This window comes from Heloderma suspectum, chromosome 7 (genome assembly GCF_057233095.1).
Source record: "Heloderma suspectum isolate Gila_16-S chromosome 7, 16-S_ref, whole genome shotgun sequence".
NCBI classification, from domain to species: Eukaryota; Metazoa; Chordata; class Lepidosauria; order Squamata; family Helodermatidae; genus Heloderma; species Heloderma suspectum.
Window position 1 is genome coordinate 14677978 of NC_139464.1, and position 17254 is coordinate 14695231.

The 17254-nt window shown below is 45.2% G+C and overlaps 1 protein-coding gene across 2 annotated transcripts in view; it reads right to left on the reverse strand.

Annotated features, from left to right (window-relative positions):
* Positions 1 to 17254, reverse strand: part of ABCC9 (ATP binding cassette subfamily C member 9) — a 141704-nt gene that overhangs the window by 103451 nt on the left and 20999 nt on the right. For both annotated transcript variants that reach the window (XM_084811694.1, XM_084811695.1), the window contains 4 exons: positions 15248 to 15369; positions 13397 to 13563; positions 11045 to 11287; positions 6440 to 6652 (listed from right to left, as the gene is read on the reverse strand). In XM_084811694.1, the coding sequence (XP_084667820.1) occupies positions 6440 to 6652; positions 11045 to 11287; positions 13397 to 13563; positions 15248 to 15369 (745 nt within the window). The remainder of the gene's footprint in view (positions 1 to 6439; positions 6653 to 11044; positions 11288 to 13396; positions 13564 to 15247; positions 15370 to 17254) is intronic.

A 17254-nucleotide genomic window follows, 5' to 3' on the forward strand; every position in this document is an offset into this window, starting at 1 on the left:
TCCAACCCCTTTTGAAAGCCATCCAAATTGGTGGCCGTCACTACATCCTGTGGTAGCGAGTTCCATAGTTTAACTATGTGCTGTGTGAAGAAGTCTTTCCTTTTATCTGTCCTGAATCTCCCACCAGTCAGCATCATAGGATGACCCCAGGCTCTAGTATTATGGGAGTGGGAGAAAAATGTCTCCCTATCCACATTCTCCTCACCATGCATAATTTGTAGACCTCTGAGGAAAGAAGGGAAGCAAAAAGCAAGCAAGAAAGGGGAAGATATATCCAACTGAATGCAGAGTTCCAGAGAACAGCAAGGAGAGACAAGAAGGCCTTCTTAAATGAACAATGCAAGGAAATCGAGGAAAACAACAGAATGGGAAAGACTAGAGATTTCTTCAAGAAAATTTGAGATCTCAAGGGAACGTTTTGTGCAAAGACGGGCATGATAAAGGACAAAGAAGGCAGGGACCTCACAGAAGCAGATGAGATTAAGAAGAGGTGGAAAGAATACACAGAAGAACTATACAGAAAAGATCTTAATGTCCTTGATAGCCATGATAGTAATGTCCTTGATAGCCATGATACTGCGGTCACTGAACTTGAGCCGGACATCCTCGAGAGTGAAGTCAAGTGGGCCTTAGGAAGCATTAGTAACAACAAAGCTAGCGGAGATGACAGTATTCCAGCTGAGCTATTTAAAATCCTAAAAGATGATGCTGTTAAAGTGCTGCATTCAATATGCCAACAAATTTGGAACACTCAGCAATGGCCGCAAGACTGGAAAAGGTCAGTTTACATTCCAATTCCAAAGAAGGGCAACGCCAAAGAGTGTTCAAACTACCGCACAATTGCGCTCATTTCACATGCCAGCAAGGTGATGCTCAAAATCCTACAAGCTAGGCTTCAGCAGTATGCGAACCGAGAACTACTGGAAGTACAAGCTGGGTTTCGAAGAGGCAGAGGAACTAGAGATCAAATCGCCAACTTTCGCTGGATCATGGAGAAAGCAAGAGAATTCCAGAAAAATGTCTATTTCTGCTTCATTGACTACACTAAAGCCTTTGATTGTGTGGATCACAACAAACTGTGGCAAATTCTTAAAGTGATGGGAGTACCAGACCACCTTACCTGTCTCCTGAGAAACCTGTACGAGGGTCAAGAAGCAACAGTAAGAACCGGACATGGAACAACCGAGTGGTTCAAAATTGGGAAAGGAGTACGACAAGGCTGCATATTGTCACCCTGCTTATTTAACTTGTATGCAGAGTACATCATGAGAAATGCCGGGTTGGATGAATCAGAGGTCGGAATTAAGATTGCTGGGAGAATTATCAACAACCTCCGATATGCAGACGATACCACCCTAATGGCAGAAAGTGAAGAGGATCTAAAGAGCCTCTTGTTGAGGGTGAAAGACGAGAGTGCAAAAGCTGGTTTGAAACTCAACATTAAAAAAACTAAGATCATGGCATCTGGCCCTATCACTTCCTGGCATATAGAAGGGGAAGAATTGGAAGCAGTGACAGATTTTACTTTCTTGGGCTCCAAGATCACTGCAGACGGTGACTGTAGCCATGAAATTAAAAGACGCTTGCTCCTTGGGAGGAAAGCTATGGCAAACCTAGACAGCATAGTAAGAAGCAGAGACATTACCTTGCCAACAAAGGTCCGTCTAATCAAAGCTATGGTTTTCCCAGTAGTAATGTATGGCTGTGAGAGCTGGACTATAAGGAAGGCTGAGCGCCGAAGAATTGATGCTTTCGAACTGTGGTGCTGGAGAAGACTCTTACGAGTCCCCTGGACTGCAAGGAGGTCAAATCAGTCCATCCTAAAGGAAATCAACCCTGACTGCTTATTGGAACAACAGATACTGAAGCTGAAGCTGAAATATTTTGGCCACCTAATGCGAAGAGAAAACTCTCTGGAAAAGACCCTGATGCTGGGAAAGACTGAAGGCAAAAGGAGAAGGGGACGGCAGAGGATGAGATGGCTAGATAGCATCACCGATGCAATGAATATGAACCTGAGCACACTCCGGGAGAGTGCGCATGACAGGAAGACCTGGCGTGCTATGGTCCATGGGGTTACGAAGAGTCGGACACGACTGAACGACTGAACAACAACAACAACAACAACAACAATCATGTCTCCAAAAAAAGATGTCCTCTTCATCATAGGGGATTGGAATGCTAAAGTAGGAAGTCAAGAAATCACCGGGATAACAAGCAGGCATGGCCTTGGTGTACAAAATGAAGCAGGACAAAAGCTAATAGAGTTTTGCCAAGAGAACACGCTGATCATAGCAAACACTCTTTTCCAACAGCACAGGAGGCGACTCTACACATGGACATCACCAGATGGTCAATATCGAAATCAGATTGATTATGTCCTTTGCAGCCAAAGATGGAGAAGCTCCATACAGTCAGTAAAAACAAGACCTGGAGCTGACTGTGGCTCAGATCATGAACTTCTTGTTGCAAAATTTCGGCTTAAATTGAAGAACGTAGGGAAAACCACTAAACCATTCAGGTATGACCTAAATCATATCCCTTATGAATATACAGTGGAGGTGAGGAATACATTTAAGGGATTAGACCTGATAGACAGAGTGCCTGAGGAACTATGGACGGAGGTCCGTAACATTGTTCAGGAGGCAGCAACGAAATCCATCCCAAAGAAAAAGAAATGCAAGAAAGCCAAGTGGCTGTCTGAGGAGGCTTTACCAGTAGCTGAGGAAAGAAGGGAAGCGAAAAGCAAGGGAGAAAGGGGAAGATATATCCAACTGAATGCAGAGTTCCAGAGAATAGCAAGGAGAGACAAGAAGGCCTTCTTAAATGAACAATACAAAGAAATCGAGGAAAACAACAGAATGGGAAAGACTAGAGATCTCTTCAAGAAAGTTGGAGATCTCAAGGGAACGTTTTGTGCAAAGACGGGCATGATAAAGGACAAAGAAGGCAGGGACCTCACAGAAGCAGATGAGATTAAGAAGAGGTGGAAAGAATACACAGAAGAACTATACAGGAAAGATCTGAATGTCCCTGATAGCCATGATAGTGCGGTCACTGAACTTGAGCCGGACATGGGCCTTAGGAAGCATTAGTAACAACAAAGCTAGTGGAGATGACAGTATTCCAGCAGAATTATTTAAAATCCTAAAAGATGATGCTGTTAAAGTGCTGCACTCAATATGCCAACAAATTTGGAACACTCAACAGTGGCCACAAGACTGGAAAAGGTCAGTTTACATTCCAATTCCAAAGAAGGGCAACGCCAAAGAGTGTTCAAACTACCGCACAATTGCGCTCATTTCACATGCCAGCAAGGTGATGCTCAAAATCCTACAAGCTAGGCTTCAGCAGTATGCGAACCGAGAACTACCGGAAGTACAAGCTGGGTTTCGAAGAGGCAGAGGAACTAGAGATCAAATCGCCAACATTCGCTGCATCATGGAGAAAGCAAGAGAATTCCAGAAAAATGTCTATTTCTGCTTCATTGACTACGCTAAAGCCTTTGATTGTGTGGATCACAACAAACTGTGGCAAATTCTTAAAGTGATGGGAGTACCAGACCACCTTACCTGTCTCCTGAGAAACCTGTACGAGGGTCAAGAAGCAACAGTAAGAACTGGACATGGAACAACCGAGTGGTTCAAAATTGGGAAAGGAGTACGACAAGGCTGCATAATGTCGCCCTGCTTATTTAACTTATATGCAGAGTACATCATGAGAAACGCCGGGTTGGATGAATCACAGGTCGGAATTAAGATTGCCGGGAGAATTATCAACAACCTCCGATATGCAGACGATACCACCCTAATGGCAGATAGTGAAGAGGATCTAAATAGCCTCTTGTTGAGGGTGAAAGAGGAGAGTGCAAAAGCTGGTTTGAAACTCAACATTAAAAAAACTAAGATCATGGCATCTGGCCCTATCACTTCCTGGCATATAGAAGGGGAAGAATTGGAAGCAGTGACAGATTTTACTTTCTTGGGCTCCAAGATCACTGCAGACGGTGACTGTAGCCATGAAATTAAAAGACGCTTGCTCCTTGGGAGGAAAGCTATGGCAAACCTAGACAGCATAGTAAGAAGCAGAGACATCACCTTGCCAACAAAGGTCCGTCTAATCAAAGCTATGGTTTTCCCAGTAGTAATGTATGGCTGTGAGAGCTGGACTATAAGGAAGGCTGAGCGCCGAAGAATTGATGCTTTTGAACTGTGGTGCTGGAGAAGACTCTTACGAGTCCCCTGGACTGCAAGAAGGTCAAATCAGTCCATCCTAAAGGAAATCAACCCTGACTGCTCATTGGAACAACAGATACTGAAGCTGAAGCTGAAATATTTTGGCCACCTAATGCGAAGAGAAAACTCTCTGGAAAAGACCCTGATGCTGGGAAAGACTGAAGGCAAAAGGAGAAGGGGACGGCAGAGGATGAGATGGCTAGATAGCATCTCCGATGCAATGAATATGAACTTGAGCACACTCCGGGAGACAGCACAGGACAGGAAGGCCTGGCGTGCTATGGTCCATGGGGTCACGAAGAGTCGGACACGACTGAACGACTAAACAACAACATCATGTCTCCCCTTACCCTCCTTTTCTCCCAGCTAAGCAAACCCAGTTGTTGTAACCTTCCCTCATAGGGGAGATGCTCCAGCCCCTTGATCATTTTAGTTGCCCTTTTCTGCATGTGTCACAAACGACCCTGAAGTGCTCTCCCTCTGCACTAAATCACACATGCAGATGACCCCGCACTCTCAATCCCCTAAGTTACTCTCCAACTTCTCCTGGGCACAGTCTACCCAGTGGCCCTTCCTCTTTCCTGCATCCATTGGCTTCATCCCCAGCTCTGCCCTCCTCCTGCATCTAACCCTTCCTCACCTTGGTCACCTACCAAGTAACCTTCTAAGTGAACCCAGCATGCAACTGTCTAAGAGGAAACAGGTGATCACGTGATCTGGAATGACTGACCGTAAGGCCTGAATGTGTCGGGTTTCTGGGGAACATGGTTACAAAAAGGAGGAGCATTTTGATGGGCACCCCATTCACTATGGAGTCCTTGCTTAAGGGAGCCTGCCAAGCTTTTTCTCATGTGGCTTTTAGGAGACTCTGTCTCCCTGATCTATTTTGTGAAACAGTTCAGAGCCACAGTTAATTGAAGGTTTTGTTAGACTGGGATCCCTCTTTTATTGGTTTTTGATCAGTGGTTTGAAATTAAATGCTTTACCTAGATGGTTCGTGATACTGAATCATCAGCTGTCATTCCTTTTATGTAAGAACCTTGAGATTCGTTCTGGATCAAGATGCAGGATACAGATTAAGTAAAAAATAATTTTAAAAGAAATAAGTATGAAGTAAAAAAAATAATAAGTGTGCTGAAATACAGATGGGGCTCAGAAGGAAAGTTATATTCAGTATCAGCTGTAAGAGCTGTGTGTTTTAACTTCTGGTCTATAGGAACTTTGGCCATACCTGATTTAAAATAACTCCCTAATCCTGACAATCCAGTGCACAGGCAGGAGCTGTGCTCCCAAAATACCTTGGTGCTCTGTATTAAGAGGAGCTTTTCAGGACACTGAAAAGAAAACTTTGTGTGTTTGTTAGAGCCCCATGAAGGAATGGGCTGCGCCCTATATTTGTGGTGTATTAAGTCTTATGAAATTGGTTGAATGTGATAAGTGGTCAGGCAGTAGGCCAAAGATAAATGTTTGCATTTCTTTTCTTCTCTCTCCTCTTTTTTAATGTTATATTGTAATAAAGTGCATATTTGTGTGTGCATGCGAGAGTACACATATAAATCTATTTTTAGATATGATACCACTTAAAATATACGAATGATTGGTTCCTGTTTTTATCCTTCTCTTAAACTTCTCTTCCCCCCCCCCCTTTGTATTAGTATTATTACTATTAATATCACTATGGAATTATTGTTGTTGCTGTTCCTTACTGGCTAAACCTTTAATGTTTATTAATACGTGTTAACTGAATAGTAATTTATGGCTAATGGAAATGGATTGTTTGCTTCTATTTCTGTGCTATAAGACTGTTTGGATATTTGGTTTGTTCTTACTGAAGTTTAATATAATTCTGATTTTTTCTTTTTTCTTTTCTTTTTTTCTCTTCCTTCTTTTGCTATCCTCCCTTTCTTCTTCTTTTTAGAATACTGTAAGGTTGGAAACTGAAGATTTTGATTATATTGTTGGTAATGTTTATTTTATTTGTAAAAATAAAATAAAAATAGATTAAAAAAAAGAAATTGGTTGAATGTGTAGCAGCAGTTCTAAATCACATTTGGTTGGATCTCTGGTAGAACTCTGGAACTAGCATAATCGCAAATGCACACCTGTAAGCACAGTCATGCAAAGAAAGATGCACGGAGACTGAGAGACATGCAAAAGCATCATCCACATTGATGCTGTTAGGGCTGCCATCTTTGCTTACTTACTCTAGATGTTATGGTGGCGTTGGATTTGTAATCAGGGTGTTGGGTCTCATTGGAGAAACTGTGAACAATGCCAGAAATGCAGAGTGGTCCAGCAAACCCCAAAAGGTCAGCTAAATAACGGAACGTGCTGCTGAGGAGGATCGGACGCCCAAAAGCCCGATACATGGCGAACCAGATGGAGGGGACACGATTTGGATGGTCTGCCACTTCTTTCTGGAAAAGGAAGCAGGGTGGATAAAAATCAGTTTAATAAAAATTAACGTGACCTTAAAAAAAATGAAAATATTAAGTGTCTCTTTAAAAATGAAGTGGCTTAACATTAAATAATAAACCCTGAATACCCTCTTCCAGATATATTGGCCTGGTTTGCATATCACAAGAATGATGCTGCCCAGTCATTCCTGATGCAAAACACACCACGGACCTTCCATCCATGGTTTGTTGAGCTTGACATGTGAACCAGGAACTCTGTCTTGTCTCTCCCCTGAAATTGACAGAGAAATCACGAAGCTAGGCTCCCCCCATAACTCTCACTTATCGTGATGTACAAACCAGGCTGTTGACTTGAAGAAGAAGGCTTTTCTGTGTAAAGGATGAACCAATTTGATCATTTCTCAGATATGAATATTTATGCTCTACCTCAGAAGCGGGCAACTTCAGGAGAGCTCCGAGGGCCAATTTCAACACACACCCCCGAACCCCCAGGGGCCGCACCACTCCTGCCACCATGCGTGCACCTGTGTGTGCGAACCAACCACACTCATGCACACATATACACACACATATATATGTGCGTGACGCACACTTCCTCCCCCTACGCACACCTACACATACACACACACACTTCCTCCATGACTTCAGCAACTTGGATCATGATGACTGGGAGAAAGGAGAGGTTAAAGTCTCTTCCTCCTCCCAGTGATCATGATCCAAGTTGCTGGGATGAGGGGGAGGATTGGGGTAGAGGCTTTAACCTTACCCCCACCCCCGCATACAATCCCAGAGTCTTGGATAATGTTCAAGAGGGTGCTGCTTGTGGGTTTCCCATGGGCAGCTGGTTGGCCACTGTGCGAAAAGAATGTTGAACTAGATGAGCCTTCTTAATGTTCTTATCTCTAACCTTGCCCTTCTCCCAGCAATCATGACTCAAATCACTGGGATGGGGGGCTGAGGTTAAAACCTCCCCCCCCCATCTCAGTGCTCCCCTCATAATAACTGGGAGGAAGAAGATTTACCTTTGTCGTCTTCCCAGTTAACATGCTGGGAAAGAAGGCGCACAAGGATGATTCTCCTCCGGCACCCTCTTTTTCAGCACAAGCAGATTCTAGTTGCGTGCCTGCATCCAGCAGAAACTTCTACTGGTGGGGGACTGATTCAGCTTTGAATCAGGGCATGTGAGGAGAGTAATCCCAACACGCCCTGTCTTCCAGCAAATTGGGTCTGCTGGGAAAGAGGTGTGTGAGGAGACAATTCCTTGCACACCTGTTTCCTAGCAGAATCAGTCTCCTGCCAACCTGCCAAACTGTGGACTGGCAAACTGGCAGGAGCTGGTTTTGCTGCTACGTGTGTGTGGAGGGGAAGACTCCCTCACACACCCTGTGTAGTGAGGGCAGAAGCATGGGCAGGGGGGAGGGGTGGCACGGCACCCTTGGTGAGGAGGGCTCCCGGGATGCACGTGGACCATGTGTTGCCCACCCCTGCTCTGCCTGATGTGCAAATCTTGGATCTGCAGCATTGTTTAGGAAATATATATACCTGACAGAGCATCAATTGGAAACTAGATTTAAATCGATTACTTAAATCGGTCTTTCTTTCTTGCTGATCTCAATCACTGAAATCAGTCCACCCTGAAAAAAAGTCAAAGTATGCTCAATAACAGCATATGAAGGCTTCCTTATGAATATATAAATATGAATGAATATTTATTAGTCGAGTTCCGACACATTTCACTTGAGCAGCTCTCCAAAGCGCTTTCCAGGGCTTCATTCTTCATGTAGCATGAACATAGGGCGGGGGGCAGATCCTCTCTGTCCATCTGAAAGCTTAAAGAGAGTCCCTGTATGCTATGGTGGGGGGGACACTGGGTATAAATACCAAAATAAACAAGCATGCCAGGCAGAGGTCCCTTTCTCAGTCCTGCTACTTAAGAACTCTCTTTACCTGGAGGTGCCAGGGCTTGAACCTGGTACATTCACAGCATGCACATTACTCTTAAGCTATGGCCTCCTGTTAAGTTATCTCAGACACAACATTGTGGTGGGGAGCTCGGTCAGCGTCATGTTGAACGTCTTTCACTAAAGTGTGATAAAAGGCTTCGGGGAAGAACAGACTCCTGTGTTCTATGTAGGGAAGGAATGCACTCAAGGCTGTCTCTGTTCCGTTTCAGACAGGAACAGTTTGATTTAATCCTCCTCTTCACAGGAGCCTTACGAGCCAGCTGTACATGAATAACAGCTAGCCAGATCCCTACGAGTGAGTCTGCAGCTCGAGCATAAACAATGACATAAGTACACAGCTTCCTCAGGTCTCAAGCTGTGATGTATTGTAAGTTGCAGAACTTTCCTAAATCTGCTGATGGTTCTTTTTCTTTTTTTTAATGGAACATGCAAGGAGTGAACTAATATGAGCTTGAAGACCTGCTGGCCTCTATTTTAGTATAGCCCTGGAACAATGCTACATCAGGGGTATTGCTGGAAACTAAAATGGTGGCCAGCCATTTCTGATCTGAGTAGCGCTGCCACCGCCATTGCTGGGTGAGCAAAGCCTGCTGAGAGGCACTGGACCCCCTCCGTCCTGTGCGTGGCCCTGCCCCACAGTAATGCAAGAAAGATGAGAATAAGATAAAACAATATTATTCATGTACACATCTTTAAAAGACTTCTGCGTGAATTATAACATTGTTTTCTTGCATTCTTAGATCTTGCTGCCTAAGACAGCACTACTGAATATGAACATTCCTCCCCTGCAACTGTGCATTACAGAGGACGATTAGGAGGGGTGGACAAGCTGTTCTGCAGGGAAGGGAAGAACTTCTCCACTACTACTGATCTTCTCAGTAAGGAGGAATCCTTGGCCTGACCAGAAGACATATGATCCATCGGCCTTGCTGAGTTAAGGAGATCAATCTGGTCGCTGCTTGGAGAGCCCCATATGGGCTGCCCCAATGGAAGAAAGGTAGGCTATAATTATTTATTTATTATTTATTACATAGATTTATATGCTGCTTTCCTGTAGGCTATTGGAGCAGTTTACACAAATGATAAATAAATACAATAGAACAATAGAAACATAGTAAAATAATCACAGGTCAACTTTAACCATACTGGCTGGATCACCCTTCAGGGCAAGCCTGCATCAAGAGGAGGGTCTTGAGCAGATGTCTAAAAATCAAGACTGAAGATGCCTGCCTGATGTCAATGGGGATCAGGTTCTAGAGGGCGGTGCTGCAACACTAAATGGTCTATAGTTTATGAAGGAGGGGCTGTACTCAATATGGATTGAGTAAAGAATATGGTTGGATGTCAAAGGTCCCAGGTTCAATCTCCAGGTAGGACTTGAAAAGGCTCCTGTCTGAGCCCCTGGACAGCTGCTGCCAGTCAGTGTAGAGAAAACTGACCTAGACTGGCAGCAGCAGCCAGCTACACTTGGAATAATGCAGATATCTATGTTTGTATAACAGACCTCCAGGGAATGTAGACACGGTCCAAAACACTTGCATGCATGTGGCAGAAAACCTAAACAATCTTCCGCTCATGGTGGTAAATTTTAGATATAGATATACAGATATTTGAAGTAAAGAGTTTACATTTACTTTAGGGGTACCTTAATAAATGTCACTGACTCACTTGCCTAACAGTAAGGCCAAATTTGAAAGCACCATATAAGAACATGAGAACATAAGACGGGCCGTGTTGGATCAGACCAAAGGTCCATCTAGTCCAGCATTCTGTTCACACAGTGGCCAACCAGCTGTCAACCGGGAACCCACAAGCAGGACATGAGTGCAAGAGCAGCCTCCTGCCCATGTTCCCCAGCAACTGCTGTACATAGGCATACTGACTCTGGTACTGGAGGTAGCACATAGCCATCAGGACTAGTAGCCATTGAGAGCCTTCTCCTCCTCCAGGAATTTATCTAATCCCCTTTTAAAGCCATCCAAATTGGTGGCCATCACTACATCCTGTGGTAGCGAGTTCCATAGTTTAACTATGTGCTGTGTTAAGAAGGACTTCCTTTTATCTGTCCTGAATCTCCCACCACTCAGCTTCAGAGGATACCCCCAGGTTCTACTATTATGAGAGAGGGAAGAAAAATGTCTCCCCATCCACGTTCTCCATACTATGCACAATTTTGTACACCTCTGTCACGTCTCCCCTTACCCTCCTTTTTTTCCAAGCTTAAAAATCCCAGCTGTTGTAACCTTCCCTCATAGGGAAGATGCCCCTGCCCCTTGATCATTTTCGTTGCCCCTTTCTGCACTTTTTCCAGCTCTATAATATATTTTTTTTAGCTGTGGTGACCATAATACAGTTTCTGGGGGAATGCAGTTGATAAACCACTGCTCTGTGTTTGAGGATAGGAATTTCTGTCAGTTCAACCCATTACCTTTTGCTCCTCATATGCATCTTTCAAGCAGACGTAGTTCGTAAGTGCTCGCATTGCTATCGGCAACTTCCCAATCGCCTTCAGGTCAATTGGCTTCCTGTGAGCCGATATGATAAGTGTGTTCATCCACCAATATGTTGCCTTGGAGACCAAGTTGACAAAGGGCTGGAGGAACCTCACACCCAGATCCTGAAGATCTTCAGGAGGCTTTACTTTTTGAGGGTTTGGGAAGAATACATATCTCTGGTGATAAAACAGCCGCACAGAACATATTAGGTGGCATGTGATTTTTTATTATTATTATTAATATCTTGCCCTACCTCCAAGGAGCTCGTGGTGGCAAATGTGGTTCTCTCTGTGAGGTAGGTTGGACTGTGAGGGAATGTTCCAAGGTCACCCAACGAGCTTCATGACAGACTGGGGATTTGAATCTGAGTCTCCCAGTCATAGTCTAACACTCGAACCCAGTGGTGCAGAATGTAGGGACTGAACCCTGCGCCTCTGCAGAGGCACTTTTAACAGACATGGGTGATTCGGAGTCTGAGGGGGAGGAGGCGGAGGGGTTTGCTGAGGCGCCAAGGTTGCAGGAGACTGGCAGTCCCAGAGTGGCGGTTCCAGGTGCAAGCTAGTCAGCTGGAAAGTAGCCAGCCAGGGTCCTCTTCACCCATGGGAATGCCAGAGGAGGAGGAGGAGTTAGAAATATGAGATCCAAAGGTGAGACATCGGGCTAAGCAAGAGAAGCAACGTCAACTCGTGAGGCATTCCTAAAGGCTGGCCGCGCAGGGAAGGTCTCTCTGGAAGGACCCACCCTGAGGGAGGGGCTTAACCAGCCGCTCAGGTAGTCGAAGAGACGGCCGACGCCAGTTTTCATTGCAACTATCTAACATAGTGCATTAACCAAAGTGCTGCTTGTAGACTATGTGGCCCTGTATTATGCAAAGCTGTCTAGAGATTTAGTACTTCCTGGCTGTTCGTGGATTCTGATTGTAACTTGAGGCGTGGTTGATCTAACTGTAGTTTGCATAATGAAAGCAACTGTTTTGCACTTTGACTTCTCTGATCAATCACACAGACAGAGTGGAGGCTGAGGCTGAGCACTTAACACAGAACCTCCGGACTAGGGAGCAAATTTGGTCCTCCTGGGGTCCCAATCTTTAAAACAAAGAGCAACAAGTTTCGAATCAGAAGCGCCTTAAGAGAGCAATCCTATGGCTGCCTAGACAGTGTCTAGATGGCCATTGGATTTTTCAGTTTCTGGGAACCGAGGTCACCTGACCTTGGTTCCCAGAAACTGCACTCCCCACCCCTCCCCCTCCTCCTCGTAGCTGGCATGGTTCTTTCCACACCGCCACCACCTCTGCGCTTGTAAACGGAGTGCAGAGAGGGAGAAAATGGGGTGTTCCCAGCGGCAGGGAGGGGAGGAGACCGTGGAAGCTATTTTTGATAGCTTCCTATCTAGCCTCCAGGCCCCTTTCCTCCCCCTCCCCGAATGTACAGCTAGAAGCACGAAAGTGTGCATCTAGCCCCAAATGCAGGGCGGTCACGATGCAGAGAAGAGGATCTCCTCCATCTGCCCTGCATTAGACAGTCGGTAGCCTCCAATTTCAGAGCCTAGCAACTATCTCAATAGGATTGCGCCCTAAGTGGATTACAATTCAGCTGCTCCTGTTAGAGGAAAGGGATTATTTAATGCCTCCCCTATTCACCCCATAATTATTAAAATACAAGGTGGGGGCAGGAAGCCAGTTACCAAAAAACAAACAAACAATAAAAACAATACTCTTTTCCTGCATGAAAATTTGTTAATATTGGCACATTTTCACATCTTACATTTATGAATAAATGCCCATTCTGAAACTAAGGAATGAGGACAATAGATTTCCATGAAAACAATAGGAAGGAATTGATTTTCCTCTACTGCAGCACTGAATTTCACTTAGTTCCTTGCCTTTCAGGCCATTCAGCAGAACTGGATATGAGTTCCAACAGGTGAAGAGACTTGCATGGCATGAAAGAGACAGGAATCAGCAGACCAAACAAGATGAAATTGCTAGAGTGTGTGAGAAAAGGGACAGGGGGATTTATATCTATCCTCTTCCAAAACCATTACACAACACACCTGTAATTGTTAGTTTTATGTGGTCCTTAATCTATAAACTAGAATTTAAAAAAGAAACACCCTAAGAATTGGAAGAGAGACGACAAGAGCGTTGGGAGAAATGAACAGCAGCACAGAAATGTTTAAAATAAATAACTCCAAACAAGTTTAACAAGGACAAAACTACCCCACTTGCCAGTGGCTTGTGGATCACACTGTAAGGTTGCCAGCAATATATCTCAAGAAACACATACCCTAACACGTATGACATTGATCTCCACTGCCATTAACAGCCCATAGAGCACAACCATAATTCCGGTGATGCAGAAACGCAGCTGACCAAAATAGACCCCTTCTTGGCAATATCTGACCAGCTTGACCGTTTTGGTAACAAAGGCCATGATCCAGTACAGAAAGAGAGCTTTGGAATAAAGCAAATAAATAACACTTAGTTGTATACATGCATCATTTATCCTTTAATCAAGCAAGCAAGCAATCCAGAATTTAGAGCAGGGGTGCCGAACCTCAGGCCCAGGGGCCAAAACCAGCCCTCCTGCATCCCAATCTGGCCTTCTGGGGTTCTCCAGATGACCCTGCCTTCTCCCCTCTGGCTCCATCCCCTTTCCCCAACTACCAATCGTTTGGTGGTTTCCTGGCTTTTGTGCAGTTTTTCCCCATTCTGTGAGGCTGAAATGTTTCTCCTAAGGCTGAGTTACTGGCAGTAAGAACAGACCAGCTAAAATATGCTGGACTTTTGGGCCCCACCCCTTTTGCCTCTGGCCCCACCTACCACTTGGAATGTGGCCCCCAAAAGCTTTTCTGAAATGGAATTCAGCTCTCAGGTTGAAAAAGGTTCTGGATCCCTGATTTAGAGAATGTGCACCAGTAGCATGTTCCCCTGAGAGGGATGTGTGAAGCCACCCCTATCCGGGTTCTGTGGGCGCCCATCCAGCCCCTGCTCGCCAGTCCTCGAATCATGCTTGAGCCCCTCCCATGCTCAGCGAGCAGCCCACACTCACCCCACTGGCCTAGTCGACCTTGAAAAATACAAATATGCGCGAATTTGCGAATGGGCATGTTTGTGAATGCGCAAAAATGCGTATTTTCATATATAGCCGATCCTTTTCGTATACACAAATATGCTCATTCGTGAAAATGCGCATTTTCACTCACATGCAAATATGTGCATTTTTGCGATCGCCATTTTATTTTTCAAAAAACTGTAACCGCAGAGCTTGACAAGGCTGCCAGGGCGAGTGCAGGCCGCTTGCCAAGTGCGGGCAGGGGGCGACCGGGGGCAGGGCTTGGTGAATGGAGCTCGGGGGTGCGAGCAGAGGGGTGTTCTGCTGGATTTCTGGATGGAATCAGGTGCCTGCGCCATCCCTAGCCCAGACCTGCCGCCTGTACCACATGTGAGCCACAGGGGAAAAATGCTGCCCACCCTCCTTAAAGGAGAACATTCACAGTATTCTTAGGTTACCGCCACATTGCTTCAATAAAACAAAAAAAGGCCTCACTGACTGCATTAATGTCAGGGTTGACACTGAGCCCATAGAATCCCAGAGTAGTTCTGATTCTGAGGAAGAGCAGTCGCTCCTGGGAGAGGAGCGTGCTCCTCTTTCCCAGGGCCCACAGCTGACGGAGATTCCTCCCACCAGCATTCCTAGATTAGAAAGCAGTCCAGGGAGTGACCGAGCACAGATAGCAGACTTGGTGGATGCGCGACGCAGACGCAGAGAGCGGCGCCAGATGGAGGGCGCGGAAAGGAGGCGTAGTGCCCGGTTGGCGCGCAAACAAAGGCTGCGCCCAGAGGATCCAAGGGAAAAGGGAAGGGACTCTCCCTAGTCCTTAAGTTCAGGGGTCTGCCAGTAATTCCCTTTCAAATGGGGACCAACTGTTCCAACTTAGGGCATAGGTACTGTGCTGCTCAGATCTAGTTGCAACCGGTATAGTTGTTAAGTTGTAAAAGAAGAATAAAGCTTTGAAAGGAATCCCCTTGTCTGTGTCAGGACTTAGCTACTGGATTAGACTGAGAGAGCCCTCCAAGGAACCCTTGACAGCTAACAGCTTTCTGAAAATATACATTTTAAAAATTAGCTACTTACCCAGTAGTAGTTTTGGAAAATTAGAAGTTTCAATATTGTGGTAATACACGATAGATGTTGTAGCAGCTACAAATCCCATTATAGCAGGAAGGAAGAGATGCAGGTGGCGAGTCTGTAACTGTCTACATGGGAATAAAGGTGACATCAGAAATATGACTAGAGTGCGAAGTAGAGTGGCTAAAAGATTAACCATAAGCTGGGAAGTCCCTGATTCAAATCTCACCTCTGCAATGAATATACTAGCCAGACTTAGGCCAGCCACTATACCTCAATCCTTCCTTCTACGGTATGGGGACAATAATACTGACCAATCTTACAGCAAGCTTCTATGTAGCCATGAACCTATTCACCTCTGGTGATTAAGAAAAGCCTCCAGGTGACCAGACAGAGCTTGGTGTGCTTTTCTTAATTGGAAAAGATACTTTCCCCCCTTCAGGATTTTGATAAAGCAAAAACAATACTTGTATACAGCCAGGCAGAGTAGTACAAATTCCAAAACGAGGGCTATTCCCACCAGTATTCAAGCGGTCGCATTCTACACCAGTTGAAGTTTCCGAACCGTCTTTATGGGCAGCCTGTGTAGAACACATTACAATAGTCCAGCTTGGACACTACTAGTGAATAGCTAGCCAAGGAAATGTCAGAACTGCAGTACTGTCTGTCACAAGAATGTTCTAATGACAATGATATTATCACATCTCAGTTACGTTCCTTCAGGCTGGCGAGGGGTTTGCTTATATTGTTAAACCATCCAGCGCTTTGGAAAGCTCTTCCTGACTGTGTTTGCGCTTTACAAAGCATGAACACCCAAAGGAATGGCTTATGGAACAGTGTTATATGACAGAGCAACAGAGACAGTAAGATGGGTTGAATTTGCAATGGCTTACATATATCCATGGTTTTGGAGTGGTTAAAAATGAACGTACATTTTGACTTTGTGAATATAATACCAGTATATTCAGCATGTGGTTCCCCTGGTTCCCTCTGTTTGTCACGCACTGATGTGACCAAGAAATAAACCCATGGTAGCACTATGCAGATAGGCTAAGGCTTGATTCTCAGTGGGTCTCCAGAAAGGGACCCACTCTCCAGTCCTCCTCCATTATAATTTTGTTATTTTAGGACAACCTTCCCCAACCTGGTCCCTCCAGATATTTTGGACTCCAAGACCCATCATCCCAGACCATTGGCCATGTTGGCTCAGGCTGATGGGAGGTGAAGTACAAAACATCTGGAGGGCACCAAGGCTGGTGTAGAGCATTGCTAAAAGGCCAAGAGCAAGACAACGGAAAGTGCTGTAGAATGTAGATGTATTCTGTTAGTGTGGGACTGCAGAACCTCAGAACCAGGGACCAAATCCAGCCCTCCAGGGTTCCCCAGATGGCCACTCCCCCTTCCCCTGGCCTTCACCCCCTTTCCCCCAACCACCTATGGTTTGGTGTTTTCCTGGCCTTTGTGCAGTTTTCCCCCCATTCTAAAATGGTTGAAATGTCTCTCCTAAGGCTGAGTTACTGGCAGTAAAAGCTTAAAGGTAAAATATGTGGATATTTGGTATTTTGTTCCCGCCCCCTTAGCTTTGGCCCCACCCACCACTACAAAGAGGCCCCTAAGAGCTTCTTCAAAATGGAATCTGGCCCTTGGGCTGAAAGAAGTCCAACACCTCTGTGTTAATAGGTCAAAGGACAATCACAATTTCAACAGAAAGAAGAATATGGGTCTGGCAGCATTAAGAATCTCCAGCAAAGGAGATCGTTACCTTGTCATGGTGCTGGAGCTAGAGCACCTCAATGACGCCATGAGCTAAACTGTGAAGGGACACCCAAGACAGGAAGGTCATGGCAGAGAGGTCAGACTAAATATGATCCCTGGGGAAGGTAATGGCAACCCACTATTTTTGCCGTGAAAACTAAATGGATCAGTACAACCAGAGATATGTCGGTATACCATCAGAAGATGGGAGTCCCAGGTCGGAAGATGGACAAAATGCTACTGGGGAGGAACAGAGGA